The sequence below is a fragment of the Neopelma chrysocephalum genome, unplaced genomic scaffold (assembly GCF_003984885.1).
Source record: "Neopelma chrysocephalum unplaced genomic scaffold, ASM398488v2 Primary Assembly neopelma1_165, whole genome shotgun sequence".
Classification (NCBI taxonomy): domain Eukaryota; kingdom Metazoa; phylum Chordata; class Aves; order Passeriformes; family Pipridae; genus Neopelma; species Neopelma chrysocephalum.
The window spans coordinates 765,720-782,991 of NW_020897827.1; the positions used below are offsets into that span (position 1 = coordinate 765,720).

The 17,272-nt window shown below is 56.9% G+C and overlaps 1 protein-coding gene across 2 annotated transcripts in view; it reads left to right on the top strand.

The window, feature by feature from the left end:
* The first annotated feature begins 2,786 nt into the window (after positions 1 to 2,786).
* The window catches only part of SCN4A (sodium voltage-gated channel alpha subunit 4), a 45,563-nt gene continuing 31,077 nt past the window's right edge, over positions 2,787 to 17,272 (top strand). The window contains exons 1-6 of one of the 2 annotated variants that reach the window (XM_027701699.1): positions 2,787 to 2,933; positions 14,293 to 14,591; positions 14,874 to 14,992; positions 15,920 to 16,009; positions 16,655 to 16,783; positions 16,876 to 16,967. In XM_027701699.1, coding sequence (XP_027557500.1) covers positions 14,328 to 14,591; positions 14,874 to 14,992; positions 15,920 to 16,009; positions 16,655 to 16,783; positions 16,876 to 16,967 — 694 coding nt within the window. In that variant the 5' untranslated portion in view covers positions 2,787 to 2,933; positions 14,293 to 14,327. Of the gene's footprint in view, positions 2,934 to 4,281; positions 4,404 to 14,292; positions 14,592 to 14,873; positions 14,993 to 15,919; positions 16,010 to 16,654; positions 16,784 to 16,875; positions 16,968 to 17,272 lie in introns of those variants that run through there. The other variant, XM_027701698.1, reaches the window with a different exon arrangement.

A 17,272-nucleotide genomic window follows, 5' to 3' on the forward strand; every position in this document is an offset into this window, starting at 1 on the left:
ATCGCTCCCGACAGCCCTGGCCAGGAGAGGTTAATCAGCGTCAGGGATGGGAACAGGGCTGAGGGCTGGGAGCGCTGTGCCTCTGCCTGATGCTTCGTTCCCTGCCTGCACCCCCTGCTCCTCCCGGGACTGCCAGGCCACCCTGGCTGGGTGCAGAGGGTGCCCTGTGCTTGCATCCCCTCTTTCATCCCAGCTCCGGGATGTTCCCGGTTCTGCAGCTTGGGGAATTCACCCTCCCCGTGCCCCGGCTCGCTGGGGCAGCTCGTTTCCTCCCTTCCCTGTGCAGGCAGCTCCAACTCTGCCCAGCTCCTGCCTGCACAGAGACCAGCAGAGACTGATCCCACAGAGCCCCAGGGATGCTGCCAGTCCCACGGTTCTGGCAGTGAAGGAGAGCTGGGGAGGGACTTTGGACAGGGCCTGGAATGACAGGACAAGGGGGAATGGCTTCCTACTGCCAGAGGGCAGGGTGAGATGGGATATCATGAAGAAATCCTTCCCTGTGAGGGTGGGGAGGCCCTGGCACAGGTTGCCCAGAGAAGCTGTGGCTGCCCCTGGATCCCTGGAAGTGTCCAAGGCCAGGTTGGACGGGGCTTGGAGCAACCTGGGCTAGTGGAAGGTGTCCCTGGCCATGGCAGGGGAGTGGAATGAGATGGTCTTTAAGGTCCCTTCCAACTCAACTCATTCTGGGATTCTGGGATTCCATGATGCATCCAGGATCACAAGCCCAGGTACCTCAAACACTTCAGGGTCCCTCAGGCTGGACCAAGCATTGCCCTTGTCCCACCCTGTCACACCAAGAACACATTTTTCCCACCCAAATTCATGTTGTGAGTACCTCTGGGTACCCCACGTTCCCATTCCTGTGCAGGGGGACAGGGGCAGTGCCCTTGTGCTCCCTCAGTTCTGGGCTGAGCACCCTGTGGTGCCCCCAGAAGGGCAGGAGCCACATCCCAGAGTTTCCACACTCATGTGCCTCATTCCAGCCTGAATTTCTCTGGGCTCTAGGCAAAGTAAAAACAGATGTGCAGCTATCACAGGCTTCCCAGTGGTGACAAGGCTGGGCTTGGGGCAGCTGCAGCTGCTGGAACCCCCCAAACTTCCTCTGAATTTCCTGCTGCAACCAACGGAGCAAGTGGAAAGTCCCCACAGCCACAGCAGGAGGATGTTCCCTGTCCCTTCTCTCCTCACCAGCCAAAACCACTGACCCCTGGATGAACAGGGGGTGTTCTTTTCCCATGGATAGGGGCTGTTGCTTTGCTGCTGGGCTCCCAACAGGCTCCTGGTGCAATCCCTGCCTTGCAGCAATCCCCTGGGAGCTGACATGCGGCTCTTCACTCTCTCCTTCCCTTGGCTTTATCCACTCCGAGCCTGGCTGAGGCTCCAAGTCATCAAGAAGAGCCCTGGGGTTGGTTTTTAGTTGAAGAAATCAAAGTTACACCTCCCGAAGCACACCTTGGCATTCCCTGTGCAGAGCTAATTCTGCACCACCTCTCTCCCAGAAGCCAAACCCGGGCTCCTGTGCTGCCTCATTCACATGGTTGGGAATAGAAAAGGAAAATTATCTTGAGAAGCAGACTTGAGCTAAAACTTCACTTCCCAGCTCCCTGGGTGCTCAGGTCTGCAGTCTTGGCCCTGGTTTTATGGACTGTGTAGGATGCTGGTGATGACAAAGAGCCCCAGGGTGAGGGGCTGGAGGCAGGGAAGGGGATTGCCTTGGGAAATCACCAGGGAGGGATGCCAGGCTAGGGAGGAGAGGTGCTGCAGCTCCACTAAAGCCCACACCAACATTGGAAAGTCCCTATGGAGTGTTTTGGGACAGCAGAAGGGACAGAGACAGTGGTATTGGAGAGATGATGAGCCCCTTTTGACCAGGCTGAGCGCTGGGGTGGTTGGTCCACCCTCAACACAGCCCTGAGCACCCCAAAAGGGGTGAGCCCTGCAAGCTGGGTGTCCCTCTGTGCTCTCCTCCTAACCCTGGGTGCCCACCAAGCACCGTGGGTGCCCACCAAGCACCTTGTGTACCCCCAGAACTGCTTGGGCACGTCAGGAGCACCCAAAAGCATCAGGAAGGGCATGAGGGGAGACAACCCCATGGCAAACCCCCCATTTCTGTGTCACCCTGGTTCTGGCTCAGATCCCCCGGGGTTCCTCATGGGCAGGACACGCAGTGAGGACACAGGGTGAGGTGTGTTGGTGTCACAGCACAGTGACCCCGTGTGGCTCTGGCCATGGGATGCTCCTGGTGTGCAAAGGAACGCGGTGCTGGTGCAAGAGGGTGGGTGTGGGGGGGTGGAGAAAAAACTGCCAGACACCCCTCGTGTGTGAGGAGGAGCCACAGTCAGCGCTGGGTGCTGCACAATGGGAATACCGTTCCCAAAGAGCCACGGGCTTGGAGACAACATTGGCAGCGGGGTTGGCACCGACTGTCCCCCACCCCCCGCCCTCGCAGTTGTCCCGCTGCTCTTTCCAGTTGCCTGTCACTGCTGGGAGAGACCGGCGGGGAGGTGCTGGCCAGGGTCGCCTCCACCTCCCCTCCAGCTCCCCCACGTCCCATGTGGTGCCGAAGCCAGCCCAGAGCCACCTCCACCTCTGGGACCCCGCTTCCCCGGCCGGGAGCATGGCCAGGGCAGGGTGGTCCCCTCGGGCAGGACCCCCCGAGCTGCGGGAGATGCGGCTGCGGGGGCTGCGGGCGCCGCCGGCCCCGGGATCGGCGCGGGGAGGGGGGGGACACACGACACAGCTGAGACGGGCCGAGGCTACCTGAAGGACCCCGCATGTCCTCAGGTTTCACTCATGACCATCTGACAGCAGCGGCAGCTGCTCTGCCAACAGGCACTCGCGGAGCCAAAGCCTCCTCCAGGAGTCGAAGGGAGAGGGAAATTCTGGCCCCAAAAAGTCTCTTCCTTGGGATTTCGCTCTCTCTCCACCCAACAGTAAGTACTGGGTGAGGCCCTGGGCTGCTGCCTGCTCACCCGGGCAGGGTCTATGGGGTCTTGGATGTCCCCAGGTTTGCCATTCTCGCTGTGCCTGCAGTGTGTAAGCAATGCCTGGGGTGTGCAGTCCGAGTGCCGGAGGTGGATGGGAGCAGGACACCCCCCAGAGTCACTGGGGTGGTATTTAGAGCTGTAGGCACCTGCTGGACCCCCCTGCATGGAAAACAACTGGTGAGAGGGGAGAAAGTCCCCTCAAAGGTGCAGGCAGGGCATGGGGAGGAGTGTGCCAGCAGCCAGGGGACCCTCAGTGGCCACTGACCTGTGCCGGGACGAGAGGGGACGGTCAGGGACGTGACGGGCAACTGGTTTCTGAGCCACCTTCCCACCCGGAGCAGGGGAGCTACAGGCAGGGCTTAAAAGTCGCAAGTCGCCTTTCTCCTGGCTTCTCCTCCTGGAGGTCTAAATATAAACCTCGGCTTGGCCAAGCCAAGGTTGCAGGAAAGGTCTGCGGGTGCTTCTTAGTGTCTCCTTTCGGGAAGGCACCTGTCCCTGCAGAGCCACTGTCCCCCGTGGGGCAGCAGGGAGGGACCCCTGTGGGGAGAAGGGGAGGAGGTGGGACCCCTCTGCCGTGCTGGAATGGCAGTGATGGGATGGCACAGGGGTGGGAGGCCTTTCACACACGGGGGCCGCGGGGGCACAGGCACAGCCCAAAGCTTTGGGGTGCCGGGGAGGTGGGATGAGCCCAATGTGGGGTTCACGGGAAGCAGAAAAACAGGCAGTGCCAGGGTGGGATTCAGCTCGTTTTTGGGTGCTGTATTCCCCAAGTGCCTGTGGCTGTGCCGGCTTCCATCACTCGCTGCACGGGCAGGACGTTGCACCTCGTGACGTTCTGGGGTTTATCCAGGGGCAATCAGCTCCCCTGACCCCCATCCCTCACTGCTCCCTCACTCCCCACAGCCGGGGCTCAGTTGCAGAGTGAAGTTTGCAGATAAGCACAAGCATTTCCTCCCCTGCCCACACTGCCGCTGATGGAGCTGTCAGGGATCAGCCTGGGAATGTGGCAAAGAATTGAACTTCAGGGAGGCAACAACTCCATAAAGTCCTTGGAGCAGCAGGAAATCCCAGTCAGTCCCGTCACACAGGAGAGATCCTGAGTGGGTTGATGCCCTGAGTGCCGGAACCGCCTCCTCCAGTCCTTGCCAGGAAAATGCCTGATTGAAAATGGTTTTGGGGCCAAAAGAGCGTATTTACAGGAACTGGTTAAATAGCACAAAGTCCTGCCTTGACTCTGTAGTGCTAATATTTGAACAGAATGTTCTGTTTTCTGATGTGGGCAGAAGGTCAAGACAGAAGGGCTCTGTGGAGCTTTTTGGTCAGCTCCAGCTTCATTCGGAGATTTGCTGGATTTGGGGTAGGAGAGCGAGCAGCAGCGGGTCATGAAGAGAAATCCATCATCGTTTCTGTTTCCAGGTTGGACTAATGAGGTCGTTTCTGTGCAGGGGAGGAAGGGGGAGAAAGTGGTGGATGCTTTGGGGAATTGTGAGGGCAAAGATCCCAGCTGTAGCTGCGGAGATAGTGGGAAGGGTGCCCAGGCTCTGTGCCTGTGCCTGTCCAGCTGCCTCCTTCCTTGGTTACTCACACAGCCCTTGGAATATCTCATCTTTGGGTCTTCATTCTCCATCTCCATGTGGATTTGAATGGCATCCCTTGGGAGCTGGAGGGCAGGAGTGGTGGTGTGGGGGTCAGCACCCAGAGGGCTGTGACAGCTGCAGGTGCCCCGTGCTGGTCCTGATTTTCAGGGTGTCTGGTGCAGGGTATTGGGGTACAGAGGCTGCGATGGGAAAACGGGCAGCCCTGGGATGCTGCAGGGATATTGCAAATCCCACAGGAGCAGCAGGTCCCAGACCTGCTGCCAGTGCTGTGTCGGTGATCCCTGTGGGAGCCGGTGTCAATTCTGGCATCCCTTGGAGGTGCTGCATCCCTGCCCCCCGTGCTTCCCGAGTGTGGGGGACCCCGGGGGGATAGCAGGTCATTCCAGCCCCGCGCCATCCTCCCTTCCCCCACGCTGTCCCCTCGCTGCCTTCGCAGCACAGCTCAGATCTTTTCCAAGCCTGACACGAGAGCTGCCGGCAGGGAGGAGCAGGAGCTTGGGATGACACCCGAGTGCCGGCAGTGGGCAGTGGGCAAGCGCAGGGTCCCCTCTTTAACCCTTCCCCGCCTGCTCGAGCCTCCACCTCTGCCACCCCCCCACCCCCACCCCCAAAATAAACCCAAATCGCCCTCCACCCCGGTGTCCCCTTTGCAGCGATCCCCTCCCGGGGGTCAGCAGGGACAGCGGGATGGCGGGAGGGAGGGATGTGGTGACATCCCCCGCTCCGGGCAGGAGGGGGTTAGTGCGTTGCTGCAGGGTGTTGCAACCTCCTATTTCCATCTGTGGCCGGGGAGAGTATCCCAGGACTTCACAGCTCCCGGGCTGTGTGTGCCACCCCCGCCCCCAGCACAGCAGGTACCCTGGGGTGGGCTGTGGGCACACGGGCATCGAGTGCCACAGTCCCCGGCAACTCCAGGACAGCAAAACTCAGGGAATCGTATGTAATTAATTTCCACGTGGCTTATGATGCTGGCGGCACCTGCAGGGCTCAGGATTTTCTCTGCAGGGCTCATAATTTCGGGGGGACAGTGGTTTATGTCCCAGGGGGGCTGGTGCCCCCTCAGCATGTTGAGCATTAAGGATTTGACTCCCCGTCAAATCCGCCCGTGGCAGGATGGGCTCGGCTGTGTCTTTCCAAGGAGCTGGGGCCAGGGAGCTGCACCTTGTTTGGCAGGTGCAGAGCAGTCGTGGTGGTGGGGACCCCGTGGAAGGTGCTGCTGCAATGGGCTGTGACACTCAGGGTTGTGCGTTGTGTCCTTCTCCTCCTCGTAAATCCCCCAGCGCTGGCACAGCCCTCGGCTCACTGGTGTCCTTGTCCCAGGATGCATCACAAGGATGGAGTGGGTTGGCTGTTGCCAGGAAAGGGGCTGGAGCATGCTAGGAGGTCTCCTCTTGGTTTGCTCAAGACAGGCAGTCTCCAGCAGGCAGAAACCAGCAGAGCAGCATCAGTCCCTCAGCAGGAAACTCATTCACTGTGTGCTTAAAATCACAGAGTCATGGAATAATTGGGGTTGGAAGGGACCTTAAAGATCATCTCGTTTCACTCCCCTGCCATGGGCAGGGACACCTTCCACTAGCCCAGGTTGCTCCAAGCCCTGTCCAACCTGGCCTTGGACACTTCCAGGGATGAGGCAGCCACAGCTTCTCTGGGCAACCTGTGCCAGGGCCTCCCCACCCTCACAGGGAGGAATTCCTTCCCAATATCCCATCTAACCCTACTCTCTCTCAGTGGGAAGCCATTCCCCTTTGCCCTGGCACTCCAGGTCTGTGTCTAAAGTCCCTCTCCACCTCTTGAATTTGGCCCAGGCAGCCACACCAGGGGTGTGTGACCTGTGGTAGCACACAACGAGTGGCCTTGGCTGGTCTGGACCCCCCTGGGGGACTGTGGTGGCACGTGGGGAGCAGGAACCTGCTGCAGCATCTCAGTACCCCTGTTCTGGCTGGGGAAAGGCATCTCCTGTTGTTGGGCTCACTCTGGAATTATTTTCCAAAGGCTTTCAGGCCATCCCTTTCGCTGGGGTTAAGGGGGGGTTGCAGCAGCACAGATTCATCCGGCGCCTCGGGATGACGGATGCTGTTGGAAGCATCCCACATTCCTGCTGGCACACTTGGCTTGGGCCACACTTCAGGCACAGGAACAAACCCCACCCAGAGGAGGGTAAAAAGCCACGGTGGTGACAGGAGGCAGCACAGGGGACGTGTCACTGACGGCAGCCAGAGGTGCCTGAGCCACCCAGCCCAAGGGGCTGCTCTGCCGAGCGCTTTAAAACCCCAGGAATTCAAAGAATAATGCTGAAAAATGAAAAACTAATTCTTTTTTCTCATTCTCTAACTCTTCTGAGCCAACTACTATTCGATAACAGAGTGGGAAAAGGCTTGGGGTGACTCCTGATTTCCTCATTGGTGTTGTTTCCTCCTTGTGAAAACTGAGCCCCCTCTGCTTTTACAGCAAAGCAGCCTAAAAATACAGTGGATTTCTAGAACTGCCACAGTGGTGGAGACCCAGCATCCCACAGCAGTGTTGTAGGAGCCATTTTTTTGCAGAAGAAAATTTTGGAGACTTCACTTATCTTTCCAGATGGTGTTTGTAAACTAGTCACAGCAAACCACTAAGGGATGACAATTTATCGGGGGATGGTAAACATCAGACTCTTAAATGGCTCATTATCATGTTGCAGAAAGGGGTGTAAACTTGTTTATAAAATGGCTCGTTTTGTCTGGCACAACTGAGGGTGTTTATCTGAGTTACTGACAGAAATACATATAATCCTGAAAACAGTAATGTGGCTCCAGGCCCTGCTCAGCAGCCGGTAAATCCCCCACCTGCAGGACTCAGCGTGAATCTCTCCACCCCCAGTGCTATTTGTGGACAGAAAAAAAACCCATTTTACATTAGATTTTTTCAGTTTTCCCACTTTTTTTCCCCCAAATTTATGGAAATTACAGTAGGAAATAAACCAATAATCACACCAGAGGACTTTTTCAAGCCGTGACACCCCATAGGATCGTGCTGGAAGGTTTTTTCTTTCTTCAACCATCAGACCTTACAGCCAAGTTTTTTGTCACCCCGTACATTTGTGCTGTCCTGACCATACCAAGTGTCCGTGCCCTTGGCTGGGTTTGAAACAAATGCATGTTCTCCTGGCAGGGGCCTCCTAGTCCATGGGATTTGGGGTTTTTCAAACCTGTTTAATGTGTGCAGGGGTGGAGAGGGGACCCACTAAGGAGGATTCATGGGTTGGGAGAGCAAGACCCAAGGCATGGCTCAGGGGTCTTGGAATCATGGAATGGTTTGGGTTGAAAGGGACCTTAAAGACCATCTCATTCCACCCCCTGCCATGGCCAGGGACACCTTCCACCAGCCCAGGTTGCTCCAAGCCCCGTCCAACCCGGCCTTGGACACTTCCAGGGATCCAGGGGCAGCCACAGCTCCTCTGGGCAACCTGAGTCAGGGCCTCCCCACCCTCCCAGGGAAGGATTTCTTCCCAATATCCCATCTATCCCTGCCCTCTGGCATTCCCTGTGTCCTGTCCCTCCATCCCTTGTCCCAAGTCCCTCCCCAGCTCTCCTGGAGCCCCTTCAGGCCCTGCAAGGGGCTCTCAGGTCTCCCTGGATCCTTCTCTTCTCCAGGTGAACCCCCCCAGCTCTCCCAGCCTGGCTCCAGAGCAGAGGGGCTCCAGCCCTTGGAGCATCTCCGGGGCCTCCTCTGAATTCGTTCCAGCAGCTCCACATCCCTCTTACGTTGGAGGCCCCAGAGTTGGATGCAGAATCCCCCCCTCACCTGCTGCCCACAGTGCTGGGGGTCAGCCCAGGACACAATTGGCTTTTTGGCCTGCAAGTCTCCTCCTGGGCCGGTGGGGATGTGCAGCAGGGAGTGCGGATGGTGTTTGTGGCAGCCCTTGGGACACATGTCACCCATGGCTGAGCTGTGACTCATCCCCAAACCTCTCAGGGCCAGCTGGTCACCATGGCACTGTCCTGCCCCACCCCGGGGTGTCCCCATGGGCATAAATGGGATGCAGAGGGTTGGGTTATCCTGTGTGCCTCAGACTCTGGGTGCTGCTGGGGGTGGAAGTGGTGCCTCCCAGGAGGTTCTGGGCTGCAGGTAGCAAAGGAGGGGGTGCTGCAGGATTGGGCTTTGCTTGTGCTGGGATGGGTTTGGGCTGTGTGTGGGTCTGGTTTCCTGAGCTGCTGGGTGCTGGCTCATTTCCCCTGGTGCTAACACAACTCCAGCAGTGTGGGCCAGCCCTGGGCTCACTTGGCACCATCTGTCCCCCGCTCATTTCCTTTGTCACACGAGCCCCTTGTTCCTCACTAATCCCTGCTCCAGGGCCCCCGTGCTGGGCACTGGGAGCACTTGGCTGAGCATCACCTGGCTCTGCTGGTTCTTGCTGAGTGAAGCTGATTTACACCTGCTCGTGGCCATTCTGGTTGTCTTCTCACTTGGATTTATGTCCCTATTGGTCTCTCTGGTGTTTTTACAGTGTGACCTGTTATGTGGCTGAATCTGGCAGGGCAGGTTTATGGGTTAAACTTAACTTATAGCCCCTTGAGCTGTGTTTGAATGCTGCAGATGGTCAGGGGGTCCCACTGCTGCCTCCCAAGTTCTGGGTATCCATAGGGCTGAGATCTCTCAGGAGCAACTTGTCTTCACTTGTAACACCCCCAGTTGTGTCTGTCCTTGTTAACCCAGCCCTGAGTATGGTGGGGAAACAACTGCATCCCTCTGGACTGATTCCCCAGGAGACTCCAGGTTTGCAGATGCTCTCCCAGAGCAGAGGGAGGAGCAGAGCCCCAGGGCCAGGGTGACCCCAGCCACTCTTTGTCCCCCACGTGTCTGTATGCAACAGCCAAGAACATCCTTCCCCCTCTTCCTCAGCCCACAGGAGGTTATTTTCTGTGCAGGGATGAAGTGCCAGCTCTGGGTGAGGTGACTGTCCCAGCAGTCTCAGACAGGACCCTCCCATCTGTGCTGGTTAAACAGAACCAGCACCTCTGGTACCTCCCAAACCACCCCTGTTATTTCGGAGGCTGATTCATTTATGTGTTGCCTCAGAGCACCAAAAATATCAGAGGAAACTGAATTTCTTTCCAAGTCAAGGCCAGGCACTTCTGAGCAAGAAGCTGCTCCCATTTGCCTGCTGGTAATTGCTGATGCTGGACTGGGGGGTGAGATGCTCATCCCTGGTGTGCCACAGGAGGTGTGTCCAAAAGCTGCAGCTCACGTGTGTCACAGCATAAAGGAGTTACCCAGCTTGGCTGGGCTGCCAAAATTTAAGAAGGCAATAAATAGCAGATCAGAGCTCATGACTGATTTCTCAGCAGAATAATCAATGGGCAGGAGTCTGCCTTTAATTCAGAACCCTCAGAGGTCCCAGGTCTTGGAGAGCTGGGGCAGAGCCCCGTGAGACCACGGGGGTGATTCGTGCCCAGGGCAGCTCCTGTCTCTGGGCCTGAACTGCTTTTACCTATTGGAGAGGCAAAGAGTTTGATCTGAGTTATTTATAGGAGCTGCTACAAATGTGCCAGGATGTGCCAGGCTGGGAGCAGGGGCTGCTCACCCCATCCCCATGGCCAGGGAGGCTGGTCCCAGGGTGAGACACCTCTCGTGGGGTGGTGGGACCGGGCTGTCTGTGTCCCACCCCCTCTGGTGTGGGAACTGGGGGAGACAGAGGGGCTGGGCTGAGCCCCTCACACAGCCTGTGTTCGGCTCTTGGCTCCTCTTTTTGGAAGCAACAATCGACCAGAGATGCTGGTGGCTGCAGGGCTGTGGTGTGTGGGAGCTGGGCATGGGCTTAAGTCCCGTGTTTGATCCCTGGAGTCATCCCACTAAACTAAACTACACCTTGTCTGTGGGCCTATGAGCAGCCATCACCAGAGAGTGCATCAAAGCTCTATACCTAAAAAATTTAAATTTCCTCACAACTCCCTCCCCCTTAATGGGCTAACTTATGTCAGATAAGAGAATCTATGCTAAAATAAGTAACTAGGGATCCCCTCTACGGCACAAGCTTACATTACAATATTATTAAGTCACAAGATATTTTCTAACACTAACAATACCAAATATCAAAAGCTCTGTTAACCCACCTATCTCTGTGTGGACACAGAGGGATCAGAGCAGGACCAGGTGCTGCAAAAGACCCCGAAAAGCCAGGAAGCATTTTCATACTCAGGGCAACATCCCCTTTGAGGCCTCCCAGTATACCCTTGTGGGGTGGTGCCCACCCCCAGCATCTCCCTCCATGGCCCTGCTGGCACCTTCCCTTCCTTTACGCTCCCCTTCCCAGATCCACGGTGCTGGCTCTGCCTCCCTTCTCGCCCCCTGTGCTCCCTCCTCTCCATCACCCGAGGACAGAGCTTTCCCTGTCTCTCTGACCCCTCAGCACCCACGCCTGTCTCTGCTCCATCAGCCACCGGCACGGCACGATGGCTTCGTCCCAGCGAGAGGAAGAGCAGACACGGGCAGGAGCAAAGCTGGTGCTGCTCCCTCCGGCTCCCCTCCTGCTCCCTCTCCCGCCGGGAGAGGAATGAGCAGAGTCATGGGGCTGCAGAAACCTGAGCCCGGCGCTGATCGCTGGTGGCAGCTGGAGGCAGAGCCACGGGCCGGGCACGGCGAGGGGACACGGCAGTGCTGCGGGTGGGAGGCTCCAGGGAAAGCGTGGACCAGGCAGCACCCCCTGCACTGAAGGGCTGGACAGCAGCCTTGCTGCTGGAGGGGCTGCAGCCCCACTACACATCCCATAGCACAGGCTTGTCCTAACAGCTCTGCAAAACCCTGTTCCCAGGGGCACTGAGGCTGCCCAGAGCAACAAGCTCCTGTGAGTCCTCAGAGCTGCCAGAAGGTGAGGAGGGAAGGACCCCCACCCTGTGGGTCCTGCTTGAGCATGTCTGAATGATGCTCCAGGGAGTCAGACTCAGTGATCCCAACAGGCCCCTTCCAGCTGGAGGTGTTCTGTGACCCCATGCCCCAGTGCATCCCTGGTGGGACTTGGGGTGATAGAGCCAGACACAGCTCCAATTCCTGGCTTGGGCTTTGAGGCCACTGGTATTGAGGAGCAAGTTTCTAGAGCTGCTCAAGTAGAGCATGAAATGGGTGTAAATCCAGCATAATTCCATGAGGAGCAGCAGTGGTGGCACCTGCTGCCCCACTGCCCAGGCACCATCCCAGCCCCTCACAGAGACACGTGGGGGCAAAAATTCTCCTCTTGCTGGCTTTGATGAGGTCCCACCTTTGAGTCCAGCAGGACTGGGGGGAGATGAGCTGTGCCCTTCCAGGGTAGCTGCTCTGGGCTCTGATTTGCATCAGTTTGGGCCACAAGCTGGGTTGGAGCTGGACTCCACTTTGCAGTGATGTGACTCAGTTCGTGATATTAAATAACCTTGTACAGCAATGGCAAAAGCCTCCTTAAAACAGAATCACAGAATCCTTCGAGTTGTAAAACCCCTCTGAGATCATCAAGTCCAACCATCCCCCAGCACTGCCAAGGCCACCACTAACCCATGTCCCCAGGTGTCACATCTACATATACATCCCCCAGGGATGGGGACTCCACCACTGCCCTGGGCAGCTGTGCCAGGGCTGAACAACCCTTTCTGCAGAGAAATTTTCCCAATATCCAACCTAAACTTCCCCTGGCACAGCTTGAGGCCATTCCCTCTCCTCCTGTCCCTTGTTCCCTGGGAGCAGAGCCCGACCCTCCCCAGCTCCCCCCTCCTGTCAGGGAGTTGCAGAGCCAGAAGGTCCCCTCTGAGCCTCCTTTTGTCCAGGCTGAGCCCCCCCAGCTCCCTTGTGCTCCAGACCACAGATTTAAATACAAAAATTGACGCTCTATCTACTTGATTTTGTTTTTAAAAGTTGCCCTTTCTGAAAGGCAGCAGGTTGCTGCCATCCCTGCAGCAGCTGCATTTTGAATGAGCACCAAAGCCATGGTGCCAAAATTCAATTCAGCGGTGACAGCAAGGGACTGTGGTGGTTTCTAAAATGCAGTTACACTGCTCTGCTCAAAATCAAGACCTCCCTGTGCCATTGCTTTATTCCCTGGCTTCACCATCACCACAGGAACGTCGCAATACCATTATGCACCCAGAGTCTCTCTTCCCATCAGGGCTGTAAATGTCCAGTTCTCCCCAGTCACAAAGGGCTGAGGGTTTGCAGCTCTCAGCACGGCAGAGCTGGGGCTCTGAGGAGTATTGTTCCTAAAGCTTTTCAGGGTCAGGTGCTCGGCAGCATCACGGGAAGTTTTGGTTTGCCACAGGGATGCTTGTTTTGGGGAGGGTGAGGCACAGAGGTCCAGTGATCCCACTATCCCTGCAAAGCAAGACTGAGCATTAAGGAATATTGGGCTCATCTCCAGCACAAGTTGGTGGTTATGGGTCAATATCAAGGCAAATCAAGGTGAACCAAGGTACAGGGGCTCAAAGCAAGAACCTTCCTGGTGTTGAGGAACTCTGTGTCAGGTGTCTCAGCCTCTCTCGGGGCATGGCAGACACATCCTCCGGGTGCAGCCACTCCTCCCCTCCCCACTTTTCCCTCTCCAACCGTTTTTGTTGTTCTGCTGCAGAGGAGCCATCCTTAGCTGTCCTAAACCACCCAGCCTGTTCCTGTCTGGGGATTCATCCCGATCCCTGTAACATTAGAAAGTGCCATTATTGCTTTGCTTTTTGGCTCAAGGTAAGACTTTAAGCCCCTGTTGTCGGGAGCAGAGCCACCCAGCACTGCAGGTTCCTTGTGTTCCCCGTGGCTGGGTGCTGTGACATGGCCATGACCCTGCAGGACTCGGATCCTCTGGCTGAGGAACCTCTTCCCTTGGGCACCACACGTCCCTCGCGTGAGGAGCAGGAGGGAAGCTGTTGCTGCCGTGCCAAGGGGAGGCAGCTGGAGCGGTGCCACTGCTGCCCAAGGTGTTTTGTTTTGTTGAACAGCCGTGTTGTAGGTTGTGAAATCGCGTGTCTAACACATCCAGCTGGTGCCAGGGACACCAACTGCTCAGCTCATATGGTGCTCAGCTTCACAGGGCCTTCTGATCAGAGGTGGAATGGGGGTCTGGGAGGAGAACTAGCTCACCTGGTGCTCTAACTAACCCTAACCTCGCCCCAGCCGGGTGAGGGAGGGGATTGTCCCGCTCTGCTCTGCGCTGGGGTGGCCTCACCTGCAATATTGGGGCAGTTTTGGGCACTTGGTGTGTTCAGCTGGAGAAGAGGAGACTGAGGGGAGACCTCACTGCAGTTACAGCTTCCTGGGGAGGGGCAGAGGAGGGGCAGGAACTGAGCTCTGCTCTGGGGGGATCAGGGACAGGACCCCAGGGAATGGCCTGGAGCTGTGTCAGGGCAGGGTCAGGTTGGGTATTAGAAAGAGATTCTTCCCCCGAGGATGGTTGGGCACTGACCAGGCTCCCCAGGGCAGTGGGCACAGCCCCAAGGCTGCCAGAGCTCCAGGAGTGTTTGGATGATCCTCTGGAGCACAGGGTGTGACTCTTGAGGATGGGCCTGTGCAGGGCTAAGGGTTGGACTGGATGATCCTTGTGGGTCCCTTCCAACTCAGCACATTCTGTGATCCTGAGGAGGAGCTCTGTCCGAGAGTGCCCCACACACAACAACCCTTCACTCCAGCCCAACATTCCTGCAACAAACCCATTCGCAAAAACCCCACCGAGATCCTGCCACCACCTGGGCAGAAACACCCCAACCCCCCCGCTGTCCCCTCAGGCTGGACACGGCCGGCCCGGAAGCAGAATGCGAGGATGGCCAGCCTGCCCTTCATCCCGGGCCCCGAGAACCTGCGCCCCTTCACCCCGGCCTCGCTGGCTGCCATCGAGCAGCGCATGGCCGAGGCCGAGGCGCTCCGGATAAAGAGGCAGCATGTGGAGATGCCCGAGGAAGAGGAGGTCAAGCCCAGCAGTGACCTGGAAGCCGGCAAGAACCTGCCCCTCATCTACGGTGACCCCCCCCCGGAGCTCATCGGGACCCCGCTGGAGGACCTGGACCCTTTCTACAAGGACAAGAAGGTGAGGGGCAAAGCTCAGCCCATGGGTAGGCTTGGTGTTAGGTGTAAGTCCCAAGAAAAAGACCACAGCAGGGACCTTCTCTGCTTTTTACCATGCCCCAGGGTCTCCTCTTGATGATCCACAGCTCCAGACTGTGGTTGCTTCTCCCTGTTCCTTGGGAAAGCCCCAAGCCTTTGGAGGTGCAAACATGCATAGAGGTCTCTCGTCTAATAGCAGCTCTTGGTCTGTGGGTGTGTCAGGGGTGTGCAGAAGGGTTAACCCATCTCCTTCCCCTCTTCACAGACATTCATAGTCCTCAACAAAGGGAAGTCCATCTTCCGCTTCTCGGCCACCCCTGCCCTCTACATGCTGGGGCCCTTCCACCCCATCCGCAGAGGAGCCATCAAAGTGCTCGTCCATTCATATCCTTATCTCTGGGATGCTGCTCTGCTGCTCAAACCCTGGTGCTCAGAGTGCAAACAGACCTGGGAGGGGGCTGAGAGAAGGGTTTCATGATGGTGTGGTGAGGAAACCTCTTGGGCTGCCCCCCAGCGTGGTCAGGACCCACTGACCAGCCAACCAGTCCTTTAGGAGTGGGGGATTGAAGGCTTTGGGCACCTTGGTGGTACCAAGAGCTCAGCCTTGGTTGGAGAAGGGAGGAATCTGTTTGGTTGAAGAAGGGAAGAAATATAAGTGGTGAAGCTTCCTAGGAAGAGATTGAAGGTGTTTGAGGTCTGGAGGGACTTGGAAAGGAAGGGAAATGTTTATGGGTCAGGGGATCCTGTCCCACCTGGGAAGTGAGTGAGTTGGGGAGCTCAAAGGATTATTTGGGAGAGGGAAGGGAGAGGAACTGGGACACTGCAGTGCAGGGGAGGAGACAACTTGTGCAGTGCTGGGGCTTTTGGTGTGAGACAAGCAGAGATGGAAAGGCAGGAAAGGACCCCAAGAGCAGGAGGGGCACTAGGGTGGGTGGGAAGTGATCGCAGCAGAGCTCTGGTGGCAGCAGAGTGGGGTAGAAAAAGAGGGGATGTTTGTGGCAGAGGGGTCAGAGAGGCAGGGAAAGCTGTATCCTGGGGTGATGGAGAGGAAGGAGCACAGGGAGCAAGAAGGGAGGCAGAGCCAGCACCAGGGAGCCAGGAAGGGGAGCAGAAAGGAAGGGAAGAGGCCAGGATCACACATGGGAGCAGGGGGTCCAAGGGAAAAGTGTGGGCACAGGAGGAGCAGGTCAGGGTGAGGGTGCAGGTCAGGTGGGAGCCAGGACAAGAGGAGCAGGGATGCTTGGCTTCATAACCATGGGAAGGGGATGATCCAGGCAACAGCCACAGCATTTCTCCTTGACCAGGTTTTAAATTATTCAGCATGTTCATCATGATCACCATTTTAACCAACTGCGTGTTTATGACCATGAACAACCCCCCGGCGTGGTCCAAGAATGTGGAGTAAGTCCCTGTGACCTCCCCCAGCCATGGGGGCCACCCCAGCTTGGCAGGACCAAGGCTGAGAGAGGGGTGTTGAGTTCCAGGCACCCTTCACAGCAGGAGGAGTGTCACTGGAAAATGCTGGTGACCCTCTTGATCTCAGGAGGAATCCATGTCAGGCATTGCAAAGAGTGTTTCAGAGCTACCCAAAACGTGGTGGGGGCCCCATGACAGGAGTCCACTGTAGAGCAGGTTGGGCTGGGTTGGGTCATCGGTGACATTCTGGAGAGGGTGAGCAGATCCACCTGTCCAAGGATCATGGACAACCTGCCCCAGGTGAGAGGGGGATATCCAGCATTTCCTGCTGTGGTTCTGCACAGTCAGGTCTCAGCGGGGCTTTACAGAGAGCATGGAGGTGTTGAGACATCAGCAGGGGTCAGAGGTGTTGCAGAATAGTCCCCAGAGGGATGGGTACCTCAAGATATCCCAACTTACCTTATGAGGTGAGGTGAAAAACTCCCCCAGTGCTGAAGAACCCCAGAAACCCAGCAGCCCCCAGAACTTCGCTCCCCAGGGTGGTCCCATTGTCAGGGGTGGACAAAACCTCATCCTGAGCTGACCCTTGGACCTTGGGGAGCATCCCCCGAGTCACTGCTCCCGTTCCAGATACGCCTTCACTGGGATTTACACCTTTGAGTCCCTCATCAAGATCCTGTCGAGAGGTTTCTGCATCGACGACTTCACATTCCTGCGCGACCCGTGGAACTGGCTGGACTTCATGGTCATCTCCATGGCGTGAGTTTGGTGGCATGGGGGATGACAGGAGGTGTGGACACTGCTGAGTGCCCGGCAGAGACCCTGAAGCCCTTTCCTCTGCTGTCCTGCAGCTACATCACCGAGTTTGTGGACCTGGGGAACATCTCTGCTCTCAGGACCTTCCGCGTCCTCCGCGCCTTGAAAACCATCACCGTCATACCAGGTGGGACTTAAGGAAGGGCTCTCCCCTCTGTGTCCTCCCCTGAGCTCAGATGTTCCCACCTTTCACAGCAATCCCTTGTTCTTTTGACAGCTCTAAGAGAAAACAGAGGAAATAAGGTATTCCATGCTCACAATTTTCCACAAAATTCAGCTTTTGGGTTGTTTGGCAGGAAAAGCCCCTGCTGAGCCAGATGTCATTTTTAGGGCTCCTTGGAGATGCCTTAAGGGGGTTTGTGCTCACAGTGGGTTTATGGGCTTGATAAACCAAGTAGCTCAATTCTTGCAGCCACAAACTCAGTTTTGTCC